Source organism: Pleurodeles waltl, chromosome 5 (assembly GCF_031143425.1).
Source record: "Pleurodeles waltl isolate 20211129_DDA chromosome 5, aPleWal1.hap1.20221129, whole genome shotgun sequence".
Taxonomy (NCBI): domain Eukaryota; kingdom Metazoa; phylum Chordata; class Amphibia; order Caudata; family Salamandridae; genus Pleurodeles; species Pleurodeles waltl.
In genome coordinates, this window is record NC_090444.1 from 1,502,252,315 (window position 1) to 1,502,263,030 (window position 10,716).

Below are 10,716 nucleotides of genomic sequence, written 5' to 3' on the forward strand. Positions count from 1 at the left end.
TGTGAACACACACACTCTGCCAGCACACACATACTTAACACGTGCACTGCACAACCCTTTGTGCATTGTACTTCTCACAAACACACATACAACCAGCTAATGCTTTTACTGCACACACTCCACAGCATTGCATCTCTCCTGTAACGTATTCCTCACAGGTATACATACAGCCACCATATGCACTAACCACACATGTATCGCATGGTACTGCTGTTCCCCTGTACAGTACCCTTCCTGACACAAATACTTTAAATGCAGTCACTACTCCTGTACTGCACAGCACTCCATGCCTACTTACTGTAGGCTATGGGTCAGTTAACCACACAGCAGCTGAATTTAAAAAGGTGATCAAGTCTGTAGGCCTCACTCCAGTGACATAGGGTAAAAGGACCCGTTCACTTTTACTGATCATTACGCACTATTCTGCCACCACTGCATCGGTGCTGCTTAGCTCTCAGTGAAGGTGGCAGCCTTCCACCACTATGAAGGTAGCGCTTTGAGTGCCCTCCCAGCCCAAGACCACTATGTGTGAAACAGGACTATAGCACATGGAGCACACGCATGGTCCAGGTTTGCCGATGACAACAAAAATCAGCATTAGGAATCCTGACAACAGTACAGTTGGGCACTCAGGGCAGTGGAACACGCCTCTTACCATGAAGATGACTTGTCCATCCCAATATCAACCCTAGAATCAAGAATGTGGTAATTCCCTTCATCTTGGAGGAAAATGTGTTGGCTTCAGTCTTTCATTCTATTGCTGCCAATATTCTAGAAAAATCAATGTCTATAATGAGAGGCTTGTGTTCCCAGATCGAGCTAAAGGTAGGGGCCATAATCAGAGGTGTAGAGGGATAGGACAAAACATTTGTTTCACTTGTATTCATAGTGTGTGCCCGGATTATGATTACAATCCAATGCTGGAAGTAGTAAAGCACTTTAATGTATGTCTCTAAATTGGGGAATGCTGGTCCTCCCTCCCCTGTATTACAAAATGGTGTTTATTTAGAAACTCTTGGAGCTATATCCTTCCAGACAAATATTAAGTTTTATTTATTTAGATATGGCCTATTGCCGTCTTCGAAGAATCATGGAAGAAAAAAAAACTACACTTGCAGTTTTCCACATCCAGGTTATTTCTAGCCATGTGTATAGGTTTTTGTATAATGTTTAGAAGAATGAGGGAATACAGCAAAGATATTCTTCAGAAACCTCACATGGTAGGTATATGCCTAGGTTATTGTGTGGTTCACTTTATCCATGTATATCCATTGCTTATCAATGGCATTTTGCATTCATTTATCGGGTGTGATTTTCCCATGCCTTGTGACTTTATGCGATTTATTTTGAATACCGAGACCTCTGAAAAGAGGTTGCACACTATCATTAAAGCAGGAACAGATTCTTGCAGTTCTGTGATAAAGCAGAGGATGTCACTGGAGAAGAGTGCAAACTGATGTTCTTTATGGCATATGCTCATTCGTTTAATGTTGGGATTTCTAAGGACTTTCTGTCCCAAGAATTTTATGGAGAAAGCAAAAATCAGGAGAAACAACGGGCCTCCCTGCATTGTTCCACCTGTTATTGATATTGTCATTGAAAACGTGCATACATTTTTACTTTTGTTGATGGTAACCTCAAGTTAGACTGGATAAGTTCTTGTATGGTCAGGCTCATTTTTGTCTTGGTCAGGACTTTCATTACTCAGCGCCAGTCAACTATTTGAAAGGCCTTTTCGCATCAAGTAAAACAAGGGTTATTTTGTGCTTTCTTCCCCGTTTACATTATTAGTTTTATGTAAAAGCTCAGATTGTCGCTCAATGTGAGCGTCTTTTATAGAGCCCAATTTCTGTGCCGACAAGTAGACCTAGCCCCTTGAAGCACAAACCCTGTAGATGCCAGTTTACAGTACAGATCTGTTAATGGGCAAGATGAGAATTTCACATATATACGGTTTAAACTGTTATAGGTCATTCATTAATGCACAACCTTTAATATTAGGGCCAGCGCTGTAAGGGAATGTAGTGAGCTCAGCCTGCATTACTGACTGGTTCCAGTTCGTAAACATGTGTACATCTGCACAATTTAACAGATTGATACCACTTGTAATGCTCCCAGAATGCTGCTTGATTATATGTAGTAGACTGCCAGCATTATAAGTGTTTTTTAGCTTTCGAAATAAAACGTACACCAAAAAAAAAAAAAATCCAACTTGAAATAGCCTTTTGCTAAACTGTTATGCAACTTTATGTACCGTTTCTCTAAACCACCAAAATGTGTTTGATACATGCCAATATTTTTAAAAAATGAGGGACAATTGGTGTAAAGCTATTGCGGGCAATATGAAAACAAATAAGCCAAGGTCCCAACTACTAAAGAAAGACACAAAAGTGTACCTGCATTATATGCTCTTGCATTCGTGCAGATCTACGACGTTCAGAAATTTGTAATTGTTCTACCAAAGTATGCTTGGAAACTGTACTCCTAGCAAAGTTTTATAGCTGTCATTTTCGCACGAGTGAATACATGGTCACACGTGCGAATTCCACCCTAGAGACTTCTTTCCAAGATCAAGAGCATTAGGAGCAATGACCTGGAGAACAATAAATATCAGTTATTTCAGCACCTAGAAACTCTAAGGTGAAAGTGATCTATCAAAGAAAAAAACACGTGTATACGCATGTTGTTGGTATCTTAAATGTACTCAAGCGAAAATCCGCTGAACAATTGAAAATTCACCCTGTATTTATCCCCTTTTTCCCCCCACCCTTGAAAAATGTTTACTCCTGCTTTCTTCAGGAGTAAACTTGTAACCTTTTTTAATTGTAGGAGGAGATTGAAAAGGAGTTGGTGAATACCCTTCAACATGCAAGTTAGAGGGTGTACACAGACTGGCGGAAATTCCATCTCTGGATCTACTGTGTAGCCTAACAGGCTATCAGACCTTTAATATATTGAGAACCCTGCCATAATTTGTCACCCCACTGCTTGGCATCAAGATGGTCAAGTGATGTTTTTCTTTACAGGACAGAGAGATTTCTGACAAATCGCGGCCCAGGAGCATGTAGATATTTTGTAAAATTCCACCCTCCCCCGAATAAGGAAAAGAAAACAATGACTGAAGAAGAAAGGATGGACTAAGAAGAACTAGGAAGAAGAGGCGTCAGGTAGAATCATAACTAAAAAGCCTTGGTATTCAGCAACCCCAGAATTCTACAGCATTGGTAGAGGGCTTCCTAGGAAAATCTTTGGGACCTGCACTTAAAATTTTACAAAGTCAGCACTGGAGTGTGGTATTCTGAGCACGTCCTATAGGTGTGCACCAACAATCCTCAGATGTGATCTGGAAGGTGCAATTGATTGAAGTGGTCAATGGGTATTGACATTAGCCCAATTCTATACCATAAACCCTACCATATTCATCTCATTACCCATCCACTGACTGCTTGGGTGCAGACACATCAGCAAGAATGGGAATGTATCCATACAGAGGGGCAAAACTACAGAAAGTGTCTGTGCGGTGGTAGCTGAGTGGCACATCTCTCTGGGCTATGGACATATACTAATGCTAAAGTAGTATTTGTAGTTGTCCTTCAGTGAAAACTCTGCAATGTTATCTATGGTGCAAACCCGACACGACGACTCCTGTTGGTTTAGTGACTATTCATGTAATTACAAGTAATGATGGAACACATTATAGTGTACAATAATTAAGTATTTGCATTTATTGAGTTAAATATTTTCTCCGGTATTAATTATTGGTGTTTACAGTATTGTTTTAATCTCCTTGTTAACACGAAGGGGATCCGTGTGTGCCCCAGCATGTAAAAAGCAATGAGTCTAGTATGTGCAAACAGCTACCTGCAAAGTCTATATCTGGTGTCATGATACGAAAGGTAAATGGCACACGCTTAAAGTACGACATAATCGCAAAGTGTTTCGTCTCTTTTTGACTCCGACATAAAGATATTGAAAAGAAGAGTGCATCAGATTTCCACCTCCATACCTCTCGATTGCACATGTTTGGGACACTGGCATTCATTCCAACCTAATGTGTTCTTAAGGCAGTAGTCTTGATTTGCATCTTTTCAACCAACTGAACTCAGCCGACCTTCAAAATGGACATGCGAGAGGTAAGCCTTTAGATTGAAAAATGCTTGAAGATGTGGCCTGGCTGGAAATCCTGTTCAGGTCAGTCACTAGACTGACCTGTCTCTTCAACTACCTTAATTTTTTTCTTAATTCCTGCCTCCTGCACCACCTATCATTCTGTATTGTATTGTATTTTTCCGTACACTCTTATCAGGGTATCAAAAGAGACTACATAACTCATACGGAGCTGATTTAGGAACTGAAAAAGGAAAATAAGAACTGAAAAAGGAAAATAAAAACTGAATTGTCTTGCATGGTCTAAAAAACTCATATACCGATTGAGCACCTTCTAGCTCAAAAGTTCGCATCATTTTCATAGCTATCAACTGGCCATTGCCTGAGAGTGGTTCTTTACCAGACTGTTTTCCAGTCTAAAGCACTTAGCATGCTGGGACGTGTAATTGCACGAGGTACAGAGCAGGTACGATTCTGCAAGTTCCAGTATGTTTAGTCTTAATGGCTGAAAAAAAACCTGAATTCGGTAAGATAAATCGGCAAGCTATAGAAAGGCACAAAGGGAATGAAACATCGATAGTCAGTAGAAGGACCAGATACATGCGAAACGCCTTCATTCAATTAAGCCTGGAGACACAAGCAAGGATGCTTTGACACCGCAGCCAGGGGCGCCAGATGTCTGGCCCTACTATTAACAGGCCTTCAGATGGGTGCAGTATTTGATAGGCAAACTACTAAAATGTTGTGAATAGCAAAATAAAGTCCAGTTTATAACAAAGATGTTCGTTATCTGTAGAAAAATCTGCTTCGCTTCCTTGCTTTTAAAGTAGGAAGTCTAATACTCCGACTTCACAATACTTAACCAATCTAATTGCCAGCTCTGGAAAAGTTTAAGGCTTACGGGTTGAATCTCCTATTCTGTCTGCTTTGGAAGTCTCCCGATTGTAGGGATGAGAAACTCAAGGGGGCAGTGATGATGATAAGGCACAACTGTCTGGGCATTCTTTATTTCTCTAAGGTGCCTTTTTTCCAGAACCTGTTTGAGTTTTAATTGCTGCTCTCTGTAAGCCCAAATGCCCCCTTACAGCCGTACAATATTAGAAAGCATATTTGAATGTAAAGCCCCTGAACCACCGTTAAAAAAAAATGTCTTCATAATCCAAACCTTCCAGTTGTCACTCTCCCATCAGACACAAACCGTTGCCGGCTGCTGGGCTCTCTAACGCCCCGCTTCTGTCAAGCAGTAGTGGCCCCTGGCTCAGCATCACGGGCCTCACCTGGCACTTCCAGGCCAGAGCCCCGCGGGCCTCCCCAGGTGACTGACCCCGGGCAGACAGGCCCTCCCCGCCCCCTCACCTTGGGCAGCTCCCGCAGCTGGTTGGCATCCAGGAGCAGCTCCTCCAGGCTGCGGCTGTAGCGGTAGGTGTCCTCGGGCACGGCCAGCAGCGAGCAGTGCCGCTTGTCTATGGTCTCGACGTGACGGTTGCACCGCCAGAGGGGGATACAGTGAAACATGCCCGCCCCGGTCCGGAGCAGCGCCCCGCGGGGCAGGAGGCGGCGCGGTCCGGAGGGCTCCCGGCGGGGCAGTGCAGGCGCCGCGGCGTCTCCGGCCCCCAGTGTCTCGTGGGGAGCAGCGCCTCCCAGACTACTAACCCCAATCCGGGACCGAGCATCGGGAGCCCCAAGCTCCCGGTGCAGCCCTTCGCCCCAGGCGGCGGCCACACGGCCCCTGGTTATGCGGCCTCCCGCCGGGCCTTCGGCGACCGCTGCGCGTCTGGTGAGTGCCCCCGAGACTGGCTCCCGAAAACACCGGCTGCGCTTCCCCTGGATGTTTTGTCCTCACTCTCGTTACATTTCACTCCTGCTGAACGGGGCTGACCCGGAACACTGCCCCCTCCCCGCCCATCTCCCTCATTCCTGGCTGACGTCACGGCTCCCGGCTCTGGTATCTGACCCCCGGGCAGCGAGACTGAGGATCAGCCCTCCCCGCCCGCTGCCAGTCACCGCCGGGCGCTCCCGCGCAGCCAGGAAGCCGAGGGCGTGCGGCCAGCCACGGAGTTTCTTCGAAACAGACCGAGTCCCCTGGATATGACCCTTTATACTGGATCTCGTCCTATAAAGGCTCTTGCACGGGATACTCTTTTTCTACACAGGGATCATAACGCTACAATATCGACCATAAACGTGAAATATCTTCCTAGGTCTCAGAACCACACAATCCAACTGGGCGATCTATAAAATAACCTTTCCCCAGACACATTACACCGAACTCAACACCACACCTTCTGTGTACACAACCTCGTCGTAGTCATTTCACTAAACAGAAAGAAAATCTAGCAAGTAAACCACCACCCGTTGTTATTTTCACACAGTTCCGAGAGTCAGAAAACAACCCTCCATTAGTCGAACTTGTGTACGCCCTTGTACTTGATGGAGGAGATGCACGAGGCGAGTTCTCGCTAAACTGGACTTTGCCCGTTTGCCGCAGTTATTTCCGAACCTTGTCCTTGTTACGGTTGCAAAGTCACCAAAACTTCTCTGCTTTGAGAAACACCCACTCACACACAAACACCGCAGCTCTAGCGCGTCCGCCTCCCAGCAGGCACTAATGAGCTCTGAAGGAGTGGGAAAAGTACACTACCCTACGCGTTCATTCAATAATGCAACAATTCCCTTCGGAATGGCACAAGTAAACAAATAAGAGGTTCGTTAGTCCCGTGGAAAGCGTGGGAGAGTCATCGCCACAATGTCATTTCAAATGACACTCAGGTACAGGCTTATAACATCCGCACTTCTCCCACTCCAGAATTATTGCACTTGTAAACAATATGTACTCATTGCAGTGTACTGACAAAACAAGTAACGTGGCACAGTTTTAACAGTGGATATAACATGGCCGCTTTTATTGATTTTTACAAATGGGTAACCGCCTGTGAAGTATTACATTTCTATTTCTTTGGTTCGGCGAGCATTCAATTTAATGCAATTTTAATTCACACTTCAGACAATGCTATCATCGCGCTTAGTCATGTATCGAGATCAATACATCTAAACTGAGTTCAATAATCAATCATATTTGCACAAATAGCATTGACTGATCGACCTTTGAGTCCTGGCCTCCGTTTGTCATGTCTTCTCGCCCTTCGGTTTGTAGGCAGTCCCACATTTAGTTTCTTCTAGGGGGCTCACTCCACAGTGTTAGTTTTACCATGTTTCTTGAAGGGGATAGGTTCAAGTTCTGTGGATTAGGCCCAACTCACTACCTGTCGTGTACCTGTGCCCTGCCGTTCGACCTGGCGGGTCTGGGCTGCGAGTGCCGTGACACTGCAATGCGTACATATTGTTTACAAGTGCAATAATTCTGGAGTGAGTGAAGTGCGGATGTTAGAGCAAAGGCCACCCCTGCAGGGGGCTCGAAGGGCCAGCGCCATAACAGCCACCTAAGACACAAAAGAACCGGTTAAGCCGCTTTTTAAAGCACCCCTTCTCCCTCCCAGGACCAGCAGGTCCGGGGAGAGGGCACGAAAAAGTGGGCCAATGGGGGAGTTGGAATTATTCAAACCCCGATGGTTTGCCAAGACCCCAAGGGCGACAGGGGACAAGGGGGAGACATTTAAAGAATGCAAGGTCGGCCAGGTGGGCAAGCAGATGACCCACGGCGACGCGCTACCACGACCAGAAGGAACACCACCCTACTACCCCAACGATAGAGCATCCAGTCGCAATGCCAGACAAAATGGAAGGGGCAAGCGGAAATTAAGGAAAGTTTTACCAAAATGGACCGTAAGCACACCTAGTAAGGCGGTGTGCAAATAAAGGCCACTCACCTGGGGATGCCTTACGGCAGGGTGAAGGGAGGCCAACCAAGGTGAGTGGCCTTTATTTGCACACCACCTTACTAGGTGTGCTTACGGTCCATTTTGGTAGAACTTTCCTTAATTTCCGCCACGCTGCCTGAGAGGCTTACGTCTCCGGGCGGCTCCCCCCCCCTAATATATATTTATTTACGTAGATTTATTTTTTTGCTGCTTGGTTAATCCATTCCTACCGCCAGGTTAGACCAGAAGATGGTCATCCCTTCTGCTGATAGATGTACTCTGTCTGGTGCATACAGCTCTGGACGCCTGGGGTGGATCAAGCCATGGCGTACGCACTCCAGCCCGTTCACCTTGCAGTACTTGGCGACCGCGATGTTCAGCTTTCGTCTGGAGTTGTCAACTGCTTTGTTTGATGTGGCCCCTCGCCACAGGATTCTGGGGATAATTTCTGACCAGATGATAGTGGTGTTCCCGCACCATCTTGTCATTGATAATAAAGTTTTGTCTGGTTTCACTCAGGAGGACCTTTCGACCCACTGTGGTTAGGTCGTTTCCGCCGAGGTGTATAATTATCATGTCAGGGTGTCTTGCCGCAGCTTCTAATAAGCTATGTATTGTCTGCGCAAGCTGTGCCCATTTCATACCTGGGAAACCACACCATCTGATTGTCTTTGGACGTATGGACGTTCTGGTTCCACCATGATTGAAGCCTGGACACGAAGGAGTGCCCAATCACTCATATAGACCTGGGTGTTGCACCAGTTAATGTAATCACAAACAATTCCCTCTACATCAAATGAAGGCGTATGTAACCTTTATAAGCCTTGGATCGTCACCTGCCTACCGTTTTGATGGTGCTTTCTTCTAAGCCCCATGCTGTTGCTGTTGTAGCAGCCCCTATCCGGAACGAGTGGGATCCAAAATTAGCTTGGGCCAGGTCTCCTTCCTTCAATGTTTTGCTCATGACTGCCTTGAACTGGTATTTGCTCAAGTATTCCCCATTGTTGTGCCTGAACAGTGGGCCAGGCAACCCAGGGCGCGCAGCTAAATAGTCCTTTAGAATGCAGACTGGGAAGTACTTTGTTTGACTTATGCATTTGATTACTACCCGTGTACCCTTGCCCTGCTGATCCATTTTTGACCGCCTTAGTAAAAGGTGTACCTTGTCGGGCTCTAACTTGCAGTCGTCTGCCTGGGGCAGTTGTCACCCCCCAGCATTTTCGCTGAGGCGACCAGCTCACTTAAGCGAAAAGCCCCAAAGAACGCTGTGGAAAAAGCTGCTTTGAATAAGCCCAGTTCATAAGGGTTGTCTGTCACCGTTTCCAATGCGTCTATTAGCTGGGTCAGCTTGCTGAAATCTATAGGGTGCCTGTTGTCCATTTTAGGACCTTCAAGTCGTTTCCAACCCTTCATTGCTGTTCTGATGTAATGTGATGCTGTGGGGTCTGTGCCTATCTGTAGTTTGGAGTAATGTGCTACAGCTGCGAGGTGCGCCTGTGCCCAGGACGTCGTTTTTCCCTGCTGGTATGCCCACTTAATGAAATGTTCTACTGCCGCTCTGGTTGCTGCTGAGTCACTGAGAGATTCCAGTCCCCCTAGTTCCATGGAGCTCTGGCATATTTGGCATACCTTTTATGTGTCTCTGGTTTAAGTGCATTATGCACTAGTATTGACAGGTCGGCTCCGCCAGATCCCATAGGCTTTCTGGAAAGGGTGTCATCACTTGGCTTGCCTCCGGGGCTAGCTTCCTGAATCTGTCCATCTGGGAATGAGAGAGAGCGTCTGCTTGTGAGTTTTTTATACCCTGGACATGTCTTGCTCTGATGTCCAGGTTGCCCTTGAGCTGAAGGCTCACTAGACACCTCAACAGTCTTAACGTATCCGGGCAGGATGCGGACCCCTTGTTAATGGCCATGACCACGCCTAGGTTATCTGACCACAAAGTTATCTTCATGTTCTGCAACTGGCCCTTCCAAACTGTCATGGCTACCACTATGGGGACTAGCTCTAGAAAAGTGATGCTTCTGGTGATCCCCAAATTGTACCACCTGTCTGGCCATTTACCATTACACCATTCGCGCCTAGTATGGCCCCAAAACCACAACCGCCTGCGGCGTCAGTATACAGTGCAATCTCCTTGGCTGATATCCAGCCCTCTCGCCAGATGAGCCGGCTGTTGAATTCCTTTAAAAAGGTGTCCCACATGGTGAGGTCTCTTTTTACCGCTGATCCCAGTCTAACACAGTGGTGTCTCTCGCGCAAACCTGATGTAAGTTTGCTTAACCGCCTGGCAAAAACTCGCCCTGCTGGGATCACCCTGGTCGCGAAGTAAAGCTTACTGACCATGCTCTGTAGCTCCCAGAGGGTAGCTTTCTGCTTGCCCTGCAAGGATTTGATCCCTTCCCTTAGTTCCCCCACCTTAGCCTCTGGTATCCTTGAAGTTCCTGTAGCTGAATCTAGCTCAATGCCAAAGAAAACTAGGGATGTTGTCAGGCCTACCGTCTTGTCTGCAGCCAGGGAAACACCCATGTTCTTTGCCAGAGTCTGGAAAGAACTCAGTAAGCTGGCACATTCACTTGTGCTGGTCTTTCCCACAAACAGGAAATCGTCCAGATAGTGCATTTTCCCTCCCGCTGGGTGTTTCTTATGTAAAGCCCATTCTAGGAACGTGCTGAACTGTTCAAAATATGCTTATGCGATGGAGCAGCCCATGGGCATGGCTTTGTCGACATACACTTGTCCATTGTGCTGGAAACCCAGTAGGTAGAAACTTTCTGGGTGTACCGGCAGT

At 46.4% G+C, this 10,716-nt stretch overlaps 1 protein-coding gene across 1 annotated transcript in view; it reads right to left on the reverse strand.

Annotated features, from left to right (window-relative positions):
• LRRC1 (leucine rich repeat containing 1) overlaps positions 1–6,078 on the reverse strand; it is a 361,772-nt gene extending 355,694 nt beyond the window's left edge. Inside the window, exon 1 of the mRNA XM_069235791.1 lies at positions 5,464–6,078. Within this exon, the coding sequence (XP_069091892.1) occupies positions 5,464–5,622 (159 nt within the window). The 5' untranslated portion in view covers positions 5,623–6,078. The remainder of the gene's footprint in view (positions 1–5,463) is intronic.
• Positions 6,079–10,716: the final 4,638 nt, after the last annotated feature.